This window comes from Acanthochromis polyacanthus, chromosome 13, assembly GCF_021347895.1.
Source record: "Acanthochromis polyacanthus isolate Apoly-LR-REF ecotype Palm Island chromosome 13, KAUST_Apoly_ChrSc, whole genome shotgun sequence".
In the NCBI taxonomy this organism is placed as follows: domain Eukaryota; kingdom Metazoa; phylum Chordata; class Actinopteri; family Pomacentridae; genus Acanthochromis; species Acanthochromis polyacanthus.
In genome coordinates this window covers 18238274-18263237 of record NC_067125.1, presented here as the reverse complement: position 1 = coordinate 18263237, position 24964 = coordinate 18238274, and the positions used below count along the sequence as shown (strand labels likewise).

Below are 24964 nucleotides of genomic sequence, written 5' to 3'. Positions count from 1 at the left end.
CATTTTATGCATTTATTAGAAAGTTTGGCACCAGAGCCAAACAGGAAATTACGGGATAACACAGGTCCCCATATGGACTTTAATGTTGAATCTGCCCAATAATTGAGCAGTTCTGTTGCTGTTCCTCCCACATTTCCTACTTGACTCTACTGTCTATGCCTAAATAGACAGAAAAATGTGTTGTTGTTTTTTTAATAAAAAGTTTCTCAATGCCAAACATTTGTTCATGTGTTGATGTCCGCGTGCAGAAGGAGTTTCGGATTCCGGCTGATCAGGGCATCGCAGGTCACGTTGCCACCACTGGTCAGATTTTAAACATTAAAGACGCCTACTCCCATCCTCTCTTCTACCGCGGCGTCGATGACAGCACCGGCTTCAAGACTCGCAACATCCTCTGCTTCCCCATCAAAGATGAGAACAACGGTAACAATACAACATCACAAAAGCATCTGAATGGACAATATCTTGGAAAAATGCTTCGTCTCTCAGTTAAAGCTTCATAAAGCGTCAGTGTTTATTTTCATATCAATTTTCACACAGGCCTTTACAATTCAAAGAGAAGTTCTGATGAAATGATGCACAAAAAGATAGAATTCAATTAAAATGAAATAGATAAAGATGAAAAAGTTTGTTTTTGAAGCATTTTAGTCACAAGAAGTGCTCAAAAAGCAGATTTTAAGTATATGTATATTACACATTAAGCTGTTCTCAGATCCTTCAAAAGGTTTGTTTCAGCAACTCGGAGCATAAAAAAATAAAAGCAAACCAAATTAAGTTCTTTCTACTTTGCTTTGCAGTAGCTCAGCTCTGCTTCATCTGTAGCTGCTGTTCCATTCTGCCATCACGGAGCAACTTACATGGCAAATATCAGCTTTTTGTCATATTGTTAGGTTTCATCTTATTTCACCAGTGGCAGATGCTTCATTCTGTCCTCTCCAGCACATCCATTACCTTCTCTTCCTGTTTTGTTTTTAAAAAGCAAAGCTACATTTCCACACAGGTGCTCTCTCAGAATAGCACAAAGAGTGGTTACATCACATCCTTGTGCCAAACTGTTGAAGTGCACTTTAGACCATCTTCAGTGTGTTCCATACTTAGAGAGTTCTGAACCTTCTGCTTCGTTTCGATGGCTGCTTGTTTGTGCCCCAGCAGAAAAACTGTGCATTCAGTGCGATTTGTCGTGATATATAGAAAAATGTCTGCGGTTCAGGTTAAGAGTTTAATCTGTGATCTTTTTTATGTGCAATTAGGTTGAAGTCTAGTGTGAAATTAATTGAAGTTAGCAGACCTTTGACTCGACGTCTGTTCTGCATCTCTGGCTCTCTGTGCTTCATTTTCTCGTCTCTGCCTTTCACCATTTTTCTTCATCAACTTTCTCTGCCTCCATCCATCTCATTCCATTCATTTCCTCCCTCAATGTCTCACATTTTCTTTCCCATTCTTCTCTCCACTTTTATTTATGCTCGCCTCCTCTGTAAATCCTGCTTTTTCTAGAGGTGATTGGCGTCGCCGAGCTGGTGAATAAAATGAATGGGCCATGGTTCAACCGCTTTGATGAGGATCTGGCCACAGCTTTCTCCATCTACTGTGGTATCAGCATCGCCCACGTGAGTCTCCACAACCTTTAAATGTTCTGGTTCGGTATGTTGAACAGCCACGGATGAGGACAACGCATTACATTGTTTCCAATGTTCTTATTAAATGCTGCACATTCATCAACACACTCCTCTGCTCCATTTGTTAGTGTAGGTTAGTGTATGTCTATGCAAACGAGTTATAAAATCAAGTCTATTAAGCATAATAAATTTGTCACTTTTCTCACATGAATCTTTAATATGGAATAAATGCAGCATTTCTTATGAGACACATTCATCTTCATAGACACTGACTCACTGTAAACAAATTCAGTTCATCAAGTCAGCTTGATTTTAAATAATGTCATCTCTCCAAGTCCCATGAATCCTTACAACCACTGACTGATTTGATGGCTCAGAGATGAATAAAGAAAAAGTTCAGAAAATAAACGTTTACAGTATGTCCATCATTAGGAGCACCTTACTCCTTAAAACAGAGTGGTGTATCTGCTCTTAATGCTGTTAGATTAGAGTGATTGATCCTGTCTGGCAAAGTGGGATCAGTTCAGTGGGAGCAAAATGCTCAGTCAAAGGCAGAGCAGAGAGAAGTCTCAAGGGAAATTTGAAGAGATTCAGTCTGATGGAACTGAGTGGCTTTTGTGGTGCACTTCATAGGCTTTGTATGACTCCCGCAAACCCATTAACATACATTCAGCCCAGCTACAGTAGGTGTCTCACAAAGACCATTATGGAAATGTTTCTAACTATAATGATGATCAAAAAATGCTATTGGGAGAGAGAGAGAGGTGTAATGTCATCAAGAAGTATTATTATAGTTTTTATTGCTGTTTTCAAGTGTTTGCAAGCCTTCAACTATCTAACAGATAAATCTTCGCTTGCTGTAAAACCACATTTTTCAAAATATGATGATCAAACTTTGTCATCGAATGTCTCTTTATTGCTGCTGCTTTCATCATCTTTCACTAGAAATTTCAGTAACTGGATTGATTTTTTTATTTTTTATGTTTTGCCTCTAGTAATTCACTTCCTTAGATGTGCACCTGGTTTGAGTACTTTAAGGATTTTAAGATGACTTAAAGCAACAATTGATTGATGTAGATGTTAAAAAATTTGAATTATGTGTTTACATTATGTACAATGTAAGAAAGAAAGAAAGAAAGTCTTATTACATCGTTTATTGTTACAAACATAAAACTGTGATGTGATATTTTATTCAGGATTTCCGCTTCACCTTCATATTAAATGAAGCTTGTAGAGTCTGACCTTTGAGTGACTGCAGTTACTCAATAGTTTATCTACAAACTACGAAGCTATTTGATTGGAAAAATAATTGCCTTCGAGGCAACTCATTAATCATTAAAACACGACCAAATACATTATTCATCAACGCTGCATCACAGTATACGCAGTTCTCTGCATTGTAAAAAGCAGCGCTCCTCTTGTACTGAAGTGTAAGCAGTAATCAGTTTGAGTTTTATTGTTTTCCACACTGGACAGAAAGATGTTCAATGTGTCCTGCAAATTATACTGCACATGTTAATGTAGGGGCTGCACAGTGGCGTGGGGGTTAGCACTTTGGCCTTGCAGCTAGAAGATCCTTGGTTCATGTCCCCGCCTTTCTGGGATCTTTCTGCATGGAGTTTGCATGTTCTCCCTGTGCATTTGTGGATTTTCTCCGGGTACTCCAGATTCCTCCAACAGTCCAAAAACATGCTGAGGTTAATTGGTAACTCTAAATTGTCTGTAGGTGTGAATGTGAGTGTGATTATTTGTAATTGTAGCCCTGCAGTAGACTGGTGAGCTGTCCAGGGTGTCCCCTACCTTCACCCTAAGTCCCATAGGCTCCAGCCCCCAGTGACCCTAATGAAGATTAAGGGATGTATAGATAATAGATGAATGTTAAATTTTTTCATTTAAATATGAACTTACAAACACAGACTGAAGCAGACACATTTTATGGGCCACAAAAGGGGTTTAGCTGCATGATCTATTACAAGCAGAAGGAAAAATGTGACTGTGACTGATGTTTGTTTGCATAATTTTGAAATAAAGCTATTTTTAATGCCCAGAATCAAAGACAATCTCTTTCCAGTCAACTGTATTATGTTGAAATTATGAAAAAGATGAAAACAGTGGTTCTGCAGCTGATACATGGATCATGTTGTAGCCAGGTATCTGTGCAGTAATAATGGATTTGTTTGTTTCTGCAGTCTCTGCTCTACAAGAGAGTCCACGAGGCTCAGTTCAGGTCCCACCTGGCCAATGAGATGATGATGTACCATATGAAGGTAACATCATACCTATACGTCTCACGTGCTCTCACAAAGAGACACATAGTATTTGCTGGCACTGTTAATATCATTTACTTCATATGATTCAGTATGTGTCTGTTGCAGGTTTCAGAGGAAGAGGTGTCTAAGCTGCTGGTGCCCGGGATCGATCCGGTGCAGGAGATTCACCCATGCTTTGCAGAGTTCACGTACACGCCCCGATCCCTGCCTGATGACACCACGCCCATGGTAAGGAAAGGAGAGAGGGTGCGCCCTGAAGAATTACAGATTAGAAGGAAAAGTGGAAATATAAGAGATATACAAGGAGATACAAGATGAAAATGCAGGAAGAAAACTGATGTAGCTGCTTTGTTGTGTGTCTGCAGTGCATCCTCAGCATGTTTGAAGACATGGGCTTCATCAACACGTACAAGATGGAAATGCACACTCTGGCCAGGTCTGAAACCGTATCAGTTCATTTACTGAATACACGAGTCTGTGTGAATGTGTGTGTTTAACAGTTACTGTAGATAGTCTGCATTGAGGAGCTGATCTTTCTGATTTGCTTTTTTCTTTAGCACGAGCTTCCTGTTTTTAATCTTCTTCTTCATTCCTGTCAACTACTTTGCAATCTGCTGGAGTAGATGGGCTTTAAGTGCAGTTGGGGCTGAATTATTCTCATTTTTCTAGTCGTATCATTCTTTTAACACCCAATCTCCATGAAAAGAGAGAACAGTTGTCTAAAACAAATTGTTCATGATGAAATCACTCAGTATAATTAAATCTCAACAACAGTCTCCAAAATGATGCAGAAGATATAGAGCTAAATATATCTGTGTAAGGATTGCAGTTCTTTTCACAACTTGATTGTATGCCTTTCTTGCGTTTGCCTCTGGACTTCTTGCTTCCAGATAAAGACTAACCTGAGACCCTAGTTATTGAAGCAAAACATAAGAGAAAAAACTCTGACCACCTAAAACAATACACCTTAAACAGCAAGACACAAAACAAAAACCTGTGTGTTATTAATTCTGATCTACATTGACAATGCTACATTAGTAACATCACAAAAATATCAGGTTATTTCAAGGACCCTGCAGTAAAAGTCAAAGGTTTTTTTTGTTTGTTTGTTCTTTTTCCTTTTGTAACATGTTTATGTGCTGTTTTCTTTATATGCTGGAAAAAAAAACATCAAAAACAAGAGTTGGCAGAGTATTTTCACATTCAAACTGCAGCATAGAAGTGACTGTCTCAAAAACGCAGATTCAGACTTCCAGGGTTTCACACGTAACAAATCTAAGGAACTGATCCTGTCACTTTGCAAGGTTCCTCTTGAGAATCTGCATCTGATTTGAACATGTATCGGTGAATTACTGCAATATAGGTTTACAGGGTTTGAACAGAGTCCTAGATGAGCTGGTGTGCTCGAGCTGCAGCAAATGGAGAGGTGTGGGTGGAGAGTGGCAGGGACTTTACAGATCTGCACATTTTAGAGGAAACAACACTATAGAGTTACATCTGAGCTGTTTTAAGGCAGGAACAGGTTATTTTTGTGGGGGGAAAAAAACTCTAAACTTTAATACATAGAGCTGAGTTTTTAATGAACATTCAGCGAGGGTCTTTCAGAAATATTGCCAAAAATAGATTGTTACTGACCTCAGATGCTTTCATCTCCAGGAATTATCTTCTGTCATGTCTAAGAAAGATTTTGTTCAGTTAGGGCCCTGTCACACTCTAGCGTATAGAGCCAGCGTCTGAGGAACGTATCAAATATTTCGAAAAATTGTTTATACGCACAACTTTTCAGCGTATGCGGTCAATTTTCGGTTAATGACCGTTAGAGTAACGTGAGCCTAGCATACCGTCAGCATATGAGTAGCATATGAGTAGTGTATGTATAGCGTATGTCAGCGTATGTGAGCGTATGTGATGTGATGTGTATTTGAGTTGGACGTATACCGACGTATGAGTAACGTATATCAGCGTACCTCCGACGTATGAGAAACGTATGCGGAACGTCAGCCACACGTATGATGAGCGTACACAGCTGGTGATGTTGGGACCAACCCTGTCCAGCAGTTTATCATACATTTCTGGAGGCATGTGCAGGAAGTTCCTGAAGGCTCTCTGATCTTCATTTCTCAATTCAACCATAAGCTGGTCATAAAGGCCAAATTGACGCCGCCTTCCAATCCAAGGTTTCACCCAGATTGCATGTCTCATTCTACGCCTTCTTCTTCTGTGTCAAGCATACTCTTGGTGATGTTGCAGCACAGCAACCTCCATCTCTGAACTGCTGGTACAAACTGATACAGATTGGAAATGTGAGACTTTATATACCCCCCATACGCTGGAAATATGCATGTAATACACATGGGATAAGTTGGCTGCACGCTCAGAACACGTTAGGCGTAAGTTGAGTACGTTAGACTGTCGTTAGAACTACCATCATAACGTTAGCCATTCGTTAGACACACCTCAGACACACGTTCATTATACGCTCCTCTAATGCTAGGTTTCCTGACCCACTCAATTTCAACATATGAGAAGCGTACTTGACGTATGTGTAACGTACTTTCAGCGTACCTCTAGCGTGTTCAGCGTATGAGGAACGTATGAGGAGCGTAAAATTCATACGTCGGCAAAAGCTGAAAATTTTTGTGCATGTTCAAAAAATTTTTGGCCGTCAGCGTACATCAACGTACCCCGGCATACTAGAAACGTATTCCAGCGTACCCCTAGCGTGTTTCAGCGTATGTCAGCGCATTCCCAAAAAGTCCATACGTTCCTCAGATGCTGGCTCTATACGCTAGAGTGTGACAGGGCCTTTACAGCTGGTACAGAAAACAGCAGCACAGAACCAGACACCCACATTATTCCACTCCTAAATATTTTTTTAAATTACCTGCCTGTCAGAGAATTCATTTTAATTAATCCTTTTTCTGTTTTTAATTCACTGAAAGGCTGAAATATGTGCCTGCCAGGTCCCCAAACTCTTGATTGTTCCTAAGTTTAGAGCTAAAGGGCACAGTGAGGCAGAGTTTCCTAATTACACCTCAAAACTATGGAGCAGTCTGCCTGAGGGTCCTGGGGAATCTAAATCTGTTGCTGTCAAACTAAGACACGTCTTTTTTTGCCATTTTTTTCTTCTTAAGTGCTTTTGCTTTATTTTGTCCTGTTGCTTTAATTCAATTTTAGTTCATTTTACTTTACTCATTTGTTTGCTATTAAGCACTTTGTGTTGTTTTTTATGCATGAATTGTGCTATATAAATAACGTCTCTTATTATTATCAATTACATGTTGGAGAAAACGTGGGGTAATGATGTATCACTTTTATAGTTCAAGCGCATGTGTCACTGGCATCATGCTGAGGTGTACACCGTAATTAAACTGCTGCCTCGCTGTCAGGTTCTGTCTGATGGTGAAGAAAGGCTACAGGGATCCTCCGTACCACAACTGGATGCACGCCTTCTCCGTCTCACACTTCTGCTACCTGCTCTATAAAAACCTAGGGCTGTCCAACTACCTCGAGTGAGTATCCAACTCCTAAATACTTAAGTAATTAATTTGTGTATTGTTTATGTCACAGTCATTCTTCTTTGTTGTTTGTCTTCCAGGGATATAGAGATTTTAGCTCTGTTTGTGTCCTGTATGTGCCATGACCTGGACCACCGTGGCACCAACAATTCTTTCCAAGTCGCCTCGGTGAGAGCACATAACGTGTTTCTGCCTTATTAAGGAGTATTTGATGCAACATTAGCAGTGATATATAAAGTAGAAATTGAATAAGAACATTTTTGTTCCCTAACAAGTGCAGTGGAGCACCACACTGAAAGCAAAAACTAAAAAATGACTTTTACTATAGATGCTGGGGATGGAGTATGTCAATAAGAACCAGGCTCTGGGTGTTTTTCAGTAATATTAGAGTGTCTGGTTTTAGCTCATCATCTGTGAATTTGCCCCAATGAGACACTAGATGTCATTGTGATTACAAGCGTGTTGCTCTGGTGCACAACCCTCCAGCACCCTCCAGTACACATACACCAGCTGGCGTTACACAACAAAGGTCATTCATCGTTTCATCGGCCTCTTTTTATGCTTCCTCTTCTGAATTTTATATTCGAGCTGACATGAACTGTTAAAGAGAAACACTGCTGCATTTTATTGAAGGATGTTGTTCCATCTGAATCAATACAATGTGAACGCTGAAAGGATTTTGTTTCATTTGTCTATCTGTTTTATCTCCAGCAATCTGTGCTGGCTGCTCTCTACAGCTCAGAGGGATCTGTGATGGAGGTAAACTAACAGGGCTTTAACATTCTTTTACAACAACGTGGGGTACTTGTGACCCTTTATGTCTTTATTGCATGTTTTGTTGAAGAGACCAAGAAAACACAGTTTTGTCATTGGTTATATTAGTTTGCATCTTCATGGTTGCCTCCCTTCACAGTTGAGTGACTAATAATGTGTTCTGCTATGACATCTAGTGGTCAAAGTCAATGTTGAATTTTTGCAGCAGCCATGAGGCAATGCAAAGGTTTTGAATTGGTTTTGCATTTTGCATTGCAGCATGACTTCGCATTGCTTTAAAGGCATCATTTTCAGATTTACTCACACATTTTATAACTCTGCTTTATTCACCATGACAGAGGCATCACTTTGCCCAGGCCATCGCCATTCTGAACACTCATGGCTGCAACATCTTTGAGAAGTTCTCCAGGAAGGTGAAACATAAAATCAGACATTGTGACATTTCAAAAATTATGTCTCTCTTTTGTCTATCCCCTTTATTTAGATTCCCTATTCTTCTATCACTGTCTGTGAAAGCTAAAGATATTTTTGATGTTTTTAGGACTACCAGCGCATGTTGGATCTGATGAGAGACATAATTCTGGCTACAGACCTTGCTCACCACCTGCGCATTTTTAAGGATTTACAGAAAATGGCTGACAGTACGTCTCAGTAATTCAGCATGCACATCCACGTCTGTGCTTTTGCTCTACATTCACTTCCCTGAACAGCCAAAGGAGGCTTGGTTCCGATGATCCAGTGAGCCTGACTGCACCTAGCTATTATTCTTACCCCTCCGTAAACTAGAACAGGTTGATTTCAGAAGAGAAAACCTTCAATGTGAATGATATTTTAAGCAGACATTACTAAAGTAAATATACAGTTTATATTTGTTCTTTGGTTTCACTGTCAGATATACAGTCAGACCAACTACTGTACATCATCATCTGTACTCCCAGTCAGAAGTTTGGACACACTGTCTCATTCAAATGAATGAAAAAGTGTGTCCAAACTTTTGACTGGTAGTGTACCTGTGTCAGCCTTGTCTTATGCAATCTCAAAGAGGTTTTGTCACATACCTATGAAGGTTATTCACACAACAGTTATGCTTTTAAGGGGTGAAGCACTTTCTTTGAACACTAATGGATCAACCCATTCCTCTGCAGAATGAGTAACTTCTTAATACCACACAAAAGGAACTTTCTCTCTCAACATCTTCATTAAGTGACTTATTTTATAGAGATCTGAGGTCAAACTCGCAGCATTCAGCACTGACATTCCTAATAATCTGGTCTATTTATCCTCTTGCAGAGACAGTTGCTTGCACTGTTGTGTAATATAATTGGCTGTAACCTTCTGGCCAGCGGTTTGTTACGGCTGAATGCAACCAATTATAAGTTATTCTGAGTGTCTCCTCAGTGGAATCAATTTTGAGCTCTAAAAGCAATTCAAGGACGGTTAAAAAAAAAACAACTCCAAATGAGTTCGCAACTTCCTCGCACCACGGTATGTGTAGTTTGTCAATCATACACTGAAATAGTTTAAGTTGGAATCATAATGGCCTCTTACCAAACAAGCAAACTGCACTTACCTGTGACATCCACTTGTGGCTTTTGGTCGTCGGTGTGCCAGTGTGTTGTAACTGGGCGTTTTAAGTACAGGACACTAAAATACACTGAATTAATCCGTAAAATGTTTTTAAATTGATGTTTAACTATTTTATCAGTGATTTAACATCCCTGTCTGAAATGTTGTTTAAGTAGAGCAATGTGTTGGTGTGTTGTAGTTGGGTACAATCCAAAAACCGGACCCATCGCTCCATGCTGCTGTGCCTCCTGATGACTTCATGTGACCTGTCAGACCAGACCAAGGGCTGGAAAACCACACGCAAGATCGCTGTCAGTATTTAGTCTACACAAATGTTTATACAATGTTTATGTTTGTTTATTACAATATGTTATTTGTTACAGTACACATTTCTATACAAATGTGACCCGTTGTTAGTGCAGTCACCCTTGTAATGTGAGGAATTAAATAAATTTAATGCTTAGTCATTGGTGCAGTACAAATTACAAAAGTGTATTAGTGTAAGAAACAGTGGTGATTATAGTGGTCTAACATAATGCATGTTGTAACAGTTCAAGCTGCTTGGTGCAAGTTCAGACAGAAAAGAGAAAAGGTCCGGGTTAATGTGATTACAGGAGTGAAGTTTCTGGCAGTTCATGTTTATTAAAATCTCTGTTTCCTCTTTTCGTTAGCACGCTCCTCAAGAAAAATTACTTATTTTCTAGGACAAAAAAGATTATGAGATGCAAATCTCTACAGCTGGAAACAACCTTTGAGCTATATTCTGTTATATTCTGTCCTGTGAGATCGCACTACATTTTAGGATTATGTTTAATCTTGACCTGCCCCCCTTTTCAACACCAAACCCCTAAACCCTGCCCTAAATCCTACACCCTCAATCTCCAAATACCTAGCACCTAAAGCAAATGCACTGTAATCCAGAACCAACAACACATTTCAGTCTCATTCAGTGGAGAATATCATTGTACAATGTTTGGCTTGTATTGGTCTCAGTTGGTACATTATTTTCTCACTGGCAAAGGGATTAATGAAAAACGGGAATCAGACTAAACACTGAAATGTAATAAACGGGAATGGCAGTTTATCTCGGATTACGGCACTGTTGTGATTTAGCATGGTCCAGTTGGAAAATAAATAAAGCTAAAAAAAAACAGAAATTCAGACTGTGAAGCAGCAGGTTTGCCTTGCAGATGATATAAGTCTAAATTCAAGTCATAGTGGCTTGGAAATTTTTTAATTTAAATTTGGGTTATGCTCACTTTAAAGGTCCAGTATGGTGAAAAATAACAGCTGACAAGACGATAATCAGTGACAATTTTACGGTACTACTAAATTACAAACCAAAATTTGCCTACCAAAGTGATAGAAACTCCACGTTTGTGTTGGCTGCCATTAGGTCAGCTGTTTTGCTGTTAATCGCAACAGAAAGGGGTGGAGCAGCAGTTCAGCTTTATTTAAACCTACAGAATCTAAAACAGCCAGGCTAAAAATAGGAGTTGGAAAGTGAAGGGGTAATTAACCATCTTTACAGTATTTTCAGAAAAAAATTGAATGACCTTTGTTGAAAAGAGACTCAATATGGGACCTTTAAATTTGAATAAAAGTCCAAACTGCTGAACTGACATTTTTTGTCCTTAAGAAATATGCAAAAAATATGACACAAATGTAGCCTGAATCTTAAATAAACTGAGTCAGTATACCTGTTTAATGCAGTGTAATATGTATCTGTGTAAACATTAACAGACATTGCCTCTGTATGTCCACAGGAGCTGATTTATAAAGAGTTCTTCTCTCAAGGAGATCTGGTATGTGTCGTTCTACGCTCTCTATTAAAGGGCATGTGACAGTATTTACCACGCAACTGAGAAGTGTGTTATTTAGATATTATTTAGCTCGTTACTCATATCTGCATTGTGTATGTTTGTGTGTGTGCAGGAAAAAGCCATGGGGAACAGGCCCAGTGAGATGATGGACAGAGAGAAAGCGTACATCCCAGAGCTGCAGATCAGCTTCATGGAACATATCGCCATGCCCATTTACAAGTGCGTACCAAAAGCAAAAGCACCACGCCATCAGAGTTCCACATACAGAGAGAGAAGTTCAGTTTCAAAAAAAGCTGAAACTAGTCAAAAGAAGTCTCCTCCTTATGTTTATCACAAAAATGTAGAACTCCTTTGGGAAACGAGTGTCTCAACAAATTATCATCTGATTCTGAAGCTTCCTTCATCTCACGGACCAGCATCTTCACATCTTTCAGCTAAATGCCATTGATTTCGCGCTCTTCCATATTGTTTCCTGCAGTTTTTTTCCAGTGAAATACCTCTTGAAACACGCTGTACACAGATAGCGGCTTGCTGCTGAACATATACTGCAGGAACTTTTAGCAGCTAAGTCACATATTTCCCTCAGGAGACGGTGGGAAGGAAAACAGATAAAATTAGAGTGAATACTGAATTTAAATTCATTAGGTGGACACAAACACGACTCCATATGAATGCTAATCCTGCTTGATGACTGCTGTAAGTGCAAATAACAAAGCGTTTGCGAACACACTTGCCTTATCAACCTTTTAAAGCGATAATACGTTGTGTTTACAACCCTCAAGTGGTTCAAAAAATCACTTACTTGGGGTTTAGCAACACAAAATGCTGCATTTACAGTAAATACCACATACATAAATAATAAAGACATTTCAATGTTTTTAACTTCATGAAGACATTAAGGTAGATACATGGAATTAAAAGAACGTATAATTAAATGATCATTTGATTTCAAATTAAACAAATTCCCAGATTTGAGTGTAGAGCAATAATGTGTAAGCTGTAGTTCAAATTTCACTTCAAGTATTGCAGTAACAGCTCTTTAAATGTCCTGCCCCCACGTCCCTCTGTCCCTTCAGGCTGCTGTCTGAACTGTTTCCTGGGGCCACCGAGCTTTACGAGAGAGTGGCAGCAAATCGTGAGCAGTGGACCAAAGTGTCCCACAAGTTCACCATCCGTGGGTTGCCTAGCAACAACAGCTTGGACTTCCTGGACCAGGAGTACGAGCTGCTGCAGTCCCAGGGGGCTTTCGGGAGCGATGACCACTGCCTCAACGGTTGCCTTGACGACACAGAAGGAGGAAGGGGTCAGTGACAGCGGCGGGACTGCTGACGGTATCGTGAAGTTTTCTGTCTGTGGTCCAATAAGAGGCTGAGGATTCCTTTTCAGCGACCCAAGAGGGATGGTTCTCTCTGCTGTCAATCACTTAGATGCTTAGCAGGCCGTGTAGAACGGACAGGACAATGTTTCAAACTAACTGAATCAGACGAACAATCTGAAACGAGGGGATCCATCTGAGCTGATTAGATGCTACATGTGGCTTGTGTCTACAACTGAGGAAAGCAGAAGGTGGTGACTTTATCTTTTTCAGCAGCTATTCTGGAAAAATAGGTTTTTAACCACTAGTCACAAGTTCACTCACACAGTGCTGATCCTGATTACGATTGTAAAAACACACACACATTGACACACACATGTACATGCACATACTGTTTAGACACACAAGGAGGGGAAAAAAACATTCATTCTTATGGCAAAGACTACTTCAACATGTAACAGTAAGATGAAGTGCTATACTTTCTGTAAGATGTTTCATAATAGCTTATATTGATTTAAAAAGCTCAGCTTTGTTCAGACAAAAGCAGCTGCCATAGTCCTCACCTGATGCTTTTGAATGCATGCTGTATGGACACCTCATGTATTATTCCTTTTATCTGGGTCAGTGTTGAGTTTCTCCACAGCTAAGAAATTAATGCAGTCCATTTTTATACCATCACAACACATTTTTCTATTCAGCTCTTCAGAGTATATTTAATTAATTCATGACCATGAAGTTGTACAGGGAGTTTTTCTTCATTTGTTAAGACAACATTTTAACCCTCTTGTGTATTGATTCCCTGTCCCTCATTGTGTTTGCTTTTGGGGGTTAAAAGGACAATTTGACAATCACTCATTTATTGACAGTCACTGATCCTGGACTCTACTCCATGCGTACAGCAGTAAAAACACTGTCCATACTAAGAGCATGTCACTACATCAAGTAAGCATTTACACCTCAAACAACAGCCACTCATGACCTGAAATCCACTTTCATTTTTTTCCTCTCATCATCCTTCACACTCCTCATCACCTGTGTTCTTTTATTTTGTACTGATTTCCTCATAAACTCACTTCGATAGAGAGCAACTGAAGCCCTTTAAAAGATCCATCTCATTCGTTTGTGTAAATGTGCCAGATTAGAGCGTGTTATATGAAGTGTGTCATATGGATCTGCCTTATTGCGCATCTTTGCTGCCTTTCTTAGAGCTTTTAATATATGAAAATTGAAATAAAGTGTCTGTTTTAGTATGTATGTTGTGTATTTGTTATAGACATAGTATGAGTACCAATGTGTTGACTGAATGATCGCCATGCTGAGAAGATGTATATTTGTGAAATAACTGTGTGAAGACCTCAGATGTCATGTCACTTCACTTCTTTCTATTTTATCTGTACCTTTGGGTGTTATATACGCAGGCATAAAAGCATTTTGTTCAGTTCTCAGTGCACCCAAAACATTCTTTTTTTTTTTAAGAAAAAAAAAGGAACTAGAGATGTAGCCATCACAGAAAAGACCCGTTCTTGAACAGTTCACTGTCTGCTGCACTCCAAAGGAAATGTTTGGAAAAAATAGAGTAAAGTTCTCAGATTGTGCCTCATAGAAAACCTGACATTTTTTGGGGAAGGGGGGTCATGGTGTATTGTTTTGCAATACGCTATATTCAGTTGTACCTAACAATGTTAAAACCAGGAAATGCTGCAGAGTCAAGATAACTGCACAATGGTTCAAAAGAGAAAATTCTCTAATGGACATCACTGTATGTAGGCTGCATGTGGAGAGTCAGCGAGCGAATGAGTGGATGGACGAGTGGGTGTTTGGATGAGAGAGAAAGAGTGGAGGTACGTAGCTGGTTTAGGATCAGGAGAGAAATGCTGGTGTAACAGGTCTATACAAAGCTGGTGTTCACAGAAATGAGGCTGAACCTTGTGTGATCTGCTAGAATTTCTTCTTCTCCCTGTCCTTTTATGCAGCCCTGACAATGTTAGTGTCAATGAAAGCAGATGAAAGCTATAATATTGCAATCATAGCATTTAAATGTACAATCTGTCTTTGAAAGGCTCTCACGAAGGTGCATTGGTGAGGAAGGTTCGCAAAAGTGGTTTGATGTATGTGTTTTACCTACACTGGGATATGCATTAGCTTGGCTGGATGAAAGCGTTTGATCTGCCTTGGTCTGCTACACGGACTGAATATTTTTACTATAACGTTTTTAAAAAGGGCATAGCTGTGTTTGTGGAAGAGCCACTCTCTCTTTCTCAAACTCACTCGTGGTTTTCCCATTTCTATTATTTTCAGAACCACTGTTTCCTATGTACCTGCCTTTTTTCATGTGCAATATGAAGTGTCTGCCTCTGTGACATTGCATAGATTCCGATGTAAATACCTATGCCTATTGTTAAATTATTGCTTTAGGTCTGAGTTGCCAAAGGCTTTTAAGCGTTAGATCCTGATGTTTCCATTGAGAAAAAAAAATTAGTCAATGGAGTGTGACAATTTTAATCCTGAAATGCTTTTGAGAGTTCAGACCTAGGACAGTTTTCTATAATGAGTGTGTATCTGTCCTTTTATGTTCGTTTTAGCGAGTCAGGCCTCAATGTGCCAAGCAAACATTTTGTACTTCCTGGCCAAGCTGCAAAGTGTAAAACAGACGCAACTTAAAATATATTTTGTTCTCTACTGTTGGAGTGAGGGCTGTGTTCATATTTTCTGATAAATCATGACGGCTTGTCCATGAAGTATGAACCCGACCTAGTTCCCATCATCACAGAACAGCAGGACTACAGCCTGTGATGTGACGTCACTGTAATGATCACCCCTGACATAATTGTTATAAGTGGCAAAATATAATTGCTGTAAATAACAAAGTTTAAAAAATATGTTTCTTGATTGTCTGTCATTATTACAATGGGAAGTATTTCGATTCTGTAATGTATTTAAAGTGGTTGCATCCTGTTCTATTTCTTTTTTTCAAGCCATTTTTGAACAACCCCAAGCTTTGACAGAGCAATGAAAGACAACTATATGTGTGTTTAGGATATACATATGATATTCTACCACAAATACAAACCCAGACTAATCTGAAATGTATAAATGATGCTTATACTAAGGACTAAATCCAGTCATCTTTTAATTATTTGTTCTGATGAGTTCTGAGTGCTGGTGGTCTTGTTCTCCTTCACATGTAATGAACAAGAGCATTTTTGAGACAAAGGCAAAGTGATAACATTTTTAATCTTTTTTTTTTCTTTCTTGGAATAAATCTGGTGAAAGGCTTCTCGGGTGTTGTCTCTACATGTGCACACACACCATATGCTGTAGCTGCCGTGCAATTTCACTCCACTATGACAGTGTGGTAAGCTGTCTGGAGTTATGGGTTTGTATCACAGTCATCACAGTGGCATCTCTGCTGATCCTGCTGGCCTATGTCACATACTGTATAAGCATGGCCAGGTTAACACATCAGAGGTCCAGGAGCCAAAACCTACTACAGTCCACTACTGACTGTTCTGTTCAGCGTTGTCTCCTCTCTACATTCTTCCTGTAGTTGAAATAAACATGCCACAGCTTGTTTATACTGTATCTAATGCTTGTATTATGGAATGAAGCTCTAGTGAGTGGATGTTCAAATTGTATTTTACCAAGAGCCCCCAAGTGATGCAAATTTTAATTAAAAAGTAATTTACTTTGGATATGTACAATTTAGGAACTTGACATGGGTCCCTTTTATACTGTGCCTCAAATTATGTCTATTCCTGTGTGGGCACATTTGGATTTCATCAAGTTATCCCAGTTAAAATGGGACAAGTCTTGCTAAAAATACAAAAGTAAAATTACCACATTGTGGGTGGGATATTCAAGCGAGGAATGTTATGTAAGTTAGAAAACACTGAACATGATATTAACCTGGAATAAACAGAACACTCATAGAAAGGCATGAAGTGAATTTTACACAAGCTACACATTTCCTTTACTAATTTAAACTGACAGGGGCCCTTCTATATCATCAATATTTTAACTTTTGATTCTATAATCAAATTACTTCTACATTCATAGACGTTTGAGTACAGGACTTACTTAACATGATATATTTCTTAAGTTGAAGGCAAAGAAAGTATCCAGGTCATTTACTTAAGGGAACAATCTTCACCTTTATAAAAGTAGAGGTTTTACAATAACACAAGTTAATGTATGTGGAGCACATGTTATTTATTAGGCCATATTTCTTTAATATCATTGATGCATCAATATGTAGTAGTCCTTTAATGTTTTAACTGTTGGACAAAGAGGTAAATTTAACTAATTTAGACATAATGTTTAAAATTGTGTTCTTACATAACACATCATATTTTTTAAAATTTATTTATTTGATAGGGACGATACAGTTTAACATAGTTCCATTACTTAGCATGAATCTGATGTGCTGCACAGAGAGTTTATAGCAAATGCTAGTTTCCAACTCTTGTCCCTAGATGGGCCTTTAAATATAAAGATCAGAATATATAACATCATAAAATAACAGAAAAGTTTACAAAAGAACAATAAAATACATGTTCACATAAAAACAAATAATTACACAAACCAGTTCAAAATAAGTCAATAAAAACACATGGCAAACTAAGAATGATTACAGCTCTGATTTGCTTTAAGCCAGCACTTGACCTTTGCAGAGAAGGGTTTTAAATCTGTGATTAATTTGATATTGGTTGGTAATGAATTCCAGAGTTTAGAGCCTCTAAAAGAGAAAGCTGACTGTCCAAATGCTGACTTACATTTTTGTATGCTACAGTTTCCATTCACCTTGCTTCTTGTTACTCTGCTGCTGTTCTGTCTTTGAATAAATTTGGATAAGGGTTCGGGGGCAAGATTATTAATACATTTGAAAACTAGTTTAAGGAATGAAAACTGCATGAAACTTTCAAAGCTCAATAGATTGTATTTTTTCAGAATGTGGCAGTGGTGCCAACGGATGGGTTTTTTCGTATTTTCATTTCATAAAATGATGAAATATTCTACTTTACTTTTGATATTATATGTAAATCATACATAACTTTCTTATTTCTACTTTCCTGGAGGCTTGAATGCAGGACTTTTACTTGTCATGATGTATTTTAAAAGATGCCTTCAGATCATTTTCTCTTGTAAATGATCTTTACTTAAGTTAAAGTAGTCAGTCCCTGTCAAAGTAAACCGTGTATAAATCCAGGCAGTGGAGATCAGGAAACGGGATGAGGGAGCCTTCCGACTTTCACACATATGGAGCGACATCCTCCAGCGGCAAGGGGACAGCGGGGGGCGGTGTCGACCTGTCAAAATTAAACAGTAGTTAACCGGTTTGACCATGGGTTTGACACCGCCCCAGTGAACATCAGCTGGTTTTTAACTACGTCACACACCACCTGGTGACACCTCTGACGAAGACGGAAGGCTCTGTCGAAACCTGACAGGTAAATTTTGACAAAATTACATGTCTGATCCCAGAAAATAAGGTTAAAATATTATGGTCCGTGCATATTTTCGTAATTGACTTTGATTTTCATTTTATATTTACAACAAGAAAATAAAATCAGTAAGAGACAGAAACGAAAAAAGGTCTGGTTTTTCATTTCCTGATACCAGAAATGGATCATCCGCAAGTGTGGAGCCAAACAAAGTAAGGTGCATAGACTGTACATATCATTTTCTTTAATTTTCATGGTCATAATGAGAGATCAGTTGGCTGATCTTAAAATAAATAAATTAATTGAATTTTGTTATAGAATGTTATAGTTTTGCGAGGTCAGGGGGCGGGGTTACTTGATTGACAGTCCGGTCTGGAATAATTGACAGGTCCTATGGAGGAGGCAGCTCAGATTCTGCTCTCCTTGTTTGGATTAACTCTGATATGATCACTGTTGGTTTATTTATCGGTGGAGCAGCAGAACCCTTTCCACAGACAGCTTTCCTGCCCGTTGGCTTGTTTTAACCAGTTTTCTATCTTCTGCTGATTCTACCAACAGACACTGAAAGGACTGATAGTTCGATAAGTGTTTATTTTCATATCGGTGCCGCTTTTAATTCACTTTATATGCAGCTGTAGTGTCAGATGTAATGTGTGCCGTGCACTCCAGATGTTGGTGTAGTTTATTCTTGTGTGTGTTGACCAGACAAGAGAGTTAGCATCCAGTAAATATTAGCTTTAATGTTCGCGATGCTAACCGAACCAGCTGCTCAGTCGTAGCCTGATGCTAATGTAGCATTAAGCTAATGATGTTTGTGTTGAGTTTCATGTAAACAGTTGAAGTGTGTTGTTTTAGCGTAATCTGGTACATTTAGTTAATAGAACCTATCATGGAGACGATGGTTCACATTAATGTAACATTTAGAAAACCTAAATGTGATTAAAACAGTCAGATTAAGGTTCTGTGTTGTCAGTGGTCCTGAACATCTGCTGAGTGTCTGAAGTTAAACTGGAGGAAACAGTAAATCTACTCTCGAGTGGTTAACATTGTTTAATGATTGATTCACACTGTAGTACATCTTATTGCAGATTAGAAAAATAACCTCCCAGAATATGTCCAAAGTAATGATGAACATTACAGTTATTACATTTAAATTGCACCACAGATAAGATGGATAATAAAATCCTCTCCTAAAGCTAAAGTGACTACAGGCCTTTCTGTCTTTCAGTGCTTGGAAAATATATATGACAGAGAAAATCTCTTCAGAGATACTTTAAAATCGACCTCTGCTGTTGATGCTGATACTGTGATGTCTCTCTTCATCTCAGGTGTCTCATGTTCACTGTGAGGATCTTCTGAGTGAAGCCAACAGAAGGAAAACCTCATCTGGTTCAGGAGACTGAATGGACAACATCCTCAGTGAACCACTTCCTGTTGAGCTTTCACTTACAGAAGGACAGACCAACTGTTTCAGCAGTTTATTATTCTCTGTTCAGCAGACAGGTGCTCTGCTTTGGAGTGTGACGATGTCGTCGGTGATGTGGAGAGTGAAGTTTCCGTTTCACCCACAGCGTGCTTTAAGGCACCCAGGTCAGACTTGATGTTTGAAATACTGACCGACAGCTCAGATTTAACTGTCTGCAGTTCAGTTTTGATGGATGTTAAATTTTCACTCAAAGCCGCCAGGAGCTGGGTCTTTAAAACAACCGCCGTCTCGTTACAGAGTGAAAGTAGCAGTTCCTCTTTAAGGTCAAAGATTGCAGCATCTGAGGGCCTCTTCAAAAGAAGACGTAGTTGATGAAGGCGTTCTGGAGCAGGGCCAGAAAGACCATGACTAAGCAGCCTGGAGATCTTCGACAGCGTCTCTCTCAGGTGGGTGTCAACAGATTTCACGGTGAGGTCTGTGGTAATCCTGTCAAAAAGCAAAACAGAAAAAAAATCTAGATTATAAATGAACATGTAACCAAAGCACTGTGTGTATAACGCCATAGTATATGATGTAGTTCAGAAAATGTCAAAGTATAGTATACTTTTCAAGAATAACAGTATGGCCTGTACTTCATAGTATAGCATGTCGGCAAAAAAATTTAGATTATTATGTGGTTCAAAAAGCGCAAAATGATAGGATGTTGCCTAAAATGGCAATGTATGATATGTGTTTTAAAAAATGTCATAGTGCAGTATATTGTCAAAATAGTACGTTATTCAAGAAAACATCAGAGTATAATATGCCGTCTAAAAAATGCCATAGAATAATAGTTCATTGCACAAGTAAAAGTATAGTAATTTTTAAAACTGTTCAAATTCTTAAATGTTGCGGAAAAAAAAAAAACTAAAACAAAAAAGTCATAGTAACATGCCAATTAAAAAATAAAAAAGCCTATAGTATAGCATGTAGCACTAAAAGCATCATAGTTTAGCCTTTAGTCCACAAAACGTTGTTCTGTCCCGGCTGTCTGAAGTAGGTGAGGAGCAACACAAAGACAGTCCAAATGCTGGTTTCCAGAGGGTTAGACGAGTATTTATTTGAAAAAGTAAGTTTACAACAACACAACATGTGAGAGGGTTAAAAGCAAATGGGTGTTAGTAAAATAAAAATAAATCAACAGAACTAAAAGAGAACTTCACATTGACATTGATGGGCATTCCAACCAGGAACAAAGTAAAAGATCATCAATACAATAAACTCTTCCTGTTCACTTCTTAAAACCCAAGAACACACCGCAGTAGCACCCTAAATTAAAACTACCAGTGGGTTTCCCTGTTTTCCTTTCTGAACAGTTCAAAGGTCCCAGTCTATCTCCCCACACATCCACCAACCACTGGAACACATCTCCAAAGTTCTGCTGAAGCTCAGCTTCCCTTCAGAAGAAGTGCCACCAGATGAAGGAGCCTTTTGAGAGGCAGCTGGCATCGTGAATGGACTGTACTTTGGTCTGTTCCAATCCAGCTTCAGCTCCAGAGACGGCAGGCGGGACGAGTCAACGGAGGCCGGGTGGACGAAGGCATGCAGCTGAGTACAATCCAGAAAACAACAGCGAAGTGCAGCGGCCCAGGTCCAGAACAGAGTAGCATAGTATGTCTCTGAGAAAACATCATAGTATAGCCTTTGGTATGAAAAAATGCCATCATATACATCGTATATTGTACAAATAACCAGGAAAGAGATATCCATTGTAGAATTGTAGTAATTGTGGGCTGACTGATTTACTGATTATCAGTATTTTAATTTTTACTGATTTACAGTAATAAATACATTTATAAATGGCACTACCTTGGCCCTGAACCTTTATCTACCTGTGGACGCTCTGTCTTCTGGAGTGATTTCATTGGTTATACATCACGAATAAAACTCCTTTAACTTAACATCTGTAAACAAAACAAAAAGGTATCAACAAAGTTTTCTGTTAGAGTTTGTGTTCTTCTAAGTTTAACTCCAAGATTTTAAATACTTTCATTTATGGCAAATGAATATCTCCTCCAAATGTCTCACTAATAATCATTATCCACCTTAGAAACCCACAAAGCACCCCTCTATGCTCGACCACACTTCGTACAAAATCTGCTTGGAATCTTCCACTTCCTGTTTGTCAAAGTGGCCTTCTACCTGGACAGGTTTTGTTGGAGCTCATGCAACAAACATTTTGGGTAAGTGCTCTTTAATATGGATGGATGACACTGAATTAGAGTCTGTTTTAATGAGACTGAGTTCAGATGTGTAGCTCTGTCATTAAAGGGATAGTTCGGGATTTTTGACATGAATCTGTATGGCATCCCCAATATATTCATCGTCGCTGTCGTAGTCAGACATGTTGTTAACTTTACGAGCAGTAAACAAAGTGAAACCTGCGCGACTGCCAGCTGGAGGCAGCGCGGAGTGATATGAAGGGAGAGAAAATAGTGCCAAGCGTTTACGAGGTCTGACTTTTTGTGGACAACGGTTTTGTAATGCAAATATATCACTCTTTCGAACACATGTTGGTTTGAGAAGAAAACGCTTTATTTTCGTGACCCCAGCAAACTGGCCGGATTACTTTCGTCTGGACCAAAACCGGACCGGATCTCTGCTCACCGGACGCTGTCGGGGGTAAGTCTGTGTGAATGCACAACACTGCTGACGGGGATGCCATACAGATTCATGTCAAAAATCCCGAACTATCCCTTTAAGTCAAAAATTATTTCTTAGAATTCACGGAGAAAAGTCTGAAATGTTTGCTAGGTTAGCGTCCCACATGTTCTGTGGCTCAGCTAAAGCTAACTCTCTCCAACTTCTGGATCTCTGGAGTTGCTTGTTGTTAAAATGTCTTGCTAAAGGCGCAGAAGCTCAGAAAATCTGAGATGTTTGTTGAAAATAAGCTCATTCTCAAGTCTTATCTGAACTGTCCTCTTTAGTTTGAACTTTCCCTAAACTTAGGAGTTAATGACAGAGCAGCACATCCAGACTCAGTTTCATTTATGTAGAGATTAAACTTGAGTGTCATTCACTCATGTTAAAGTGCAGTTTTTCACATGTTTGTTGCACATGCCCCCAACCAAACCAGTCCAGGTAGAAGACGATGTGAAGAGAAGCTCCAGAAGATGAATATCACACATTTACGTTGGAAATAAATGTCCTTTAATTAGACATTTTCATGCAAAAGTTGGATTTCCCTTTAATGATGTTCAAAACCTTGTTGAGTGTTTTGTTGATGTTGGTTTCTAAATGTTTTCTGACACTCAGCCCCAAAGATTAAAATCTTCTACGGCTCACAAGCTGCAACAATTCACACATTATCAACTATCTTTCTGACTAAACTAAGATAAAAAGTGAAAAACTGCCTGATTCCTGCATCATGAATGTAAGTCTTTTTGGTTTCTATGACAGATGACAGTAAACTGAATATATTTGGGTTTGACATTTTATAAACCAAAACAAGAAATGAATTACTGGAGAAAACAACATATTAATGAACAAATAAAATATGTTTTCCAACGTATATGGCTGAATTACTTCAACATTACAAGATACATACAATTTTGATTCAACTTTATATAACGCCAATTACAGGTCAAATTGTCTCAGGAGGCTTTATTTTTGTATTTTTTTGTCATATTCAAAATATGACAATGTAAGAAATTTAAGCCTCTTGACTCATCCAATTTATTATTTGGTTTTTAAGAGACTAATCGACAATTAAAATAACTTTCTCAACTAAAACTAATAAACGAGATAAAATAGAAGGAACAGTTTTAAATACTGCAGTCCCACGACGACAAGAATAAAGTTTCTCAACAAAAATAAATCTGCTGGTGGATTCCATTGAAGTCCTAATAAATAACAATAAAGTGTGATACTAAAGGTTTGTGGTGCTAAAAATCTCAAAGGAAAGATATCAAGTTGAACATCTGGATGAAGGTTAATAAAAGTTGACCTCCCTTCATTTCTCCGGAGCCGACTCCATAGATTTGAGGGATGCTGGTTAAAAACCTGCTCTTCTATGGAGTTAGAACAGTCTCATAATTCACAAATGCACACAGAAGAATTCACAAATGTAAACTGCAATCCACAAATGCACACAGAAGAATTCACACATGTGAACTGGGGTTCACAAATGTAAACTGCAATCCACAAATACATTAAGAAAGTTCACAAATGTATTTCTGCGTTCACAAACTGCTTTTGTGTGTGAATCTTTTTTGAGACTGCTCTGCCGTCAGCTCGATCCACAAATGCATTTTTTTCAACACGGAAGTTTCTGTAGCCAATCAGATGTCTCCCTCCTTTCAGCCAATCACAAAAACTCACCCCACGTGGGGGTGGGTGTACTGTTCAGCCAATCATATGAACGCGTCCGCACAGCGTTATACTTGACCGTGTCATTGGGCTGAAGAGTGAAGCTGCCCGTCGGAGAGACCATGGCGTCTGATGGGGACAATAGACCCTTTATTTGTTTACAAACATTGTGACGTTTTTTGTGGCCGGGGCTTATGCTGGAGGCAAAAGCTGAGCGAGAAGTCAAGCGGGACTGGGAGTATATAGTTTGCGCTGGGAGTTTGCAGCGCAAACTCGAGCATTTTTAACCCGTTAAACTTCAGTGTACCACCAGCGGTACACTTACTAATTTGCATAGGAATTTAAAGAATGTCCGAAGACTGCAAACGCGAATATATAAACATTATACGCCGATGGAAAGCTTAGATTCTCATGAATCCGCCGGTATAAACCACTTTCAGATGTGATTACCACAGCGGGTAATATAACCACACTTGTCCGACAAACAATGAATATCCATCCATCTTTTCTCTGTACACGGCTTCAACGTACACAATGTTTGTAAACAAATAAAGGGTCTATTGTCCCCATCAGACGCCATGGTCTCTCCGACGGGCAGCTTCACTCTTCAGCCCAATGACACGGTCAAGTATAACGCTGTGCGGACGCGTTCATATGATTGGCTGAACAGTACACCCACCCCCACGTGGGGTGAGTTTCTGTGATTGGCTGAAAGGAGGGAGACATCTGATTGGCTACAGAAACTTCCGTGTTGAAAAAAAAATGCATTTGTGGATCGAGCTGACGGCAGAGCAGTCTCAAAAAAGATTCACACACAAAAGCAGTTTGTGAATGCAGAAATACATTTGTGAACTTTCTTAATTTATTT

The 24964-nt window shown here is 39.0% G+C and overlaps 1 protein-coding gene and 1 long non-coding RNA gene across 2 annotated transcripts in view; both read left to right on the top strand.

Moving 5' to 3' along the window:
- The window catches only part of LOC110955310 (cGMP-dependent 3',5'-cyclic phosphodiesterase), a 199684-nt gene extending 183526 nt beyond the window's left edge, over nucleotides 1-16158 (top strand). Inside the window, 15 exon segments of the mRNA XM_022200242.2 lie at nucleotides 249-423; nucleotides 1495-1607; nucleotides 3806-3883; nucleotides 3992-4114; nucleotides 4252-4322; nucleotides 7276-7398; nucleotides 7485-7572; nucleotides 8116-8163; nucleotides 8517-8591; nucleotides 8720-8819; nucleotides 9944-9952; nucleotides 9955-10055; nucleotides 11511-11549; nucleotides 11680-11786; nucleotides 12644-16158. Of these exon segments, the coding sequence (XP_022055934.2) occupies nucleotides 249-423; nucleotides 1495-1607; nucleotides 3806-3883; nucleotides 3992-4114; nucleotides 4252-4322; nucleotides 7276-7398; nucleotides 7485-7572; nucleotides 8116-8163; nucleotides 8517-8591; nucleotides 8720-8819; nucleotides 9944-9952; nucleotides 9955-10055; nucleotides 11511-11549; nucleotides 11680-11786; nucleotides 12644-12878 (1485 nt within the window). The 3' untranslated portion in view covers nucleotides 12879-16158.
- A 2376-nt stretch (nucleotides 16159-18534) lies between these two features.
- LOC127536808 (uncharacterized) lies at nucleotides 18535-23101 on the top strand. Its single transcript, XR_007946006.1, has 3 exons — nucleotides 18535-19913; nucleotides 20047-20195; nucleotides 21105-23101. It is a non-coding gene; the product is annotated as an uncharacterized LOC127536808 (long non-coding RNA).
- The last annotated feature ends 1863 nt before the right edge of the window (nucleotides 23102-24964 follow it).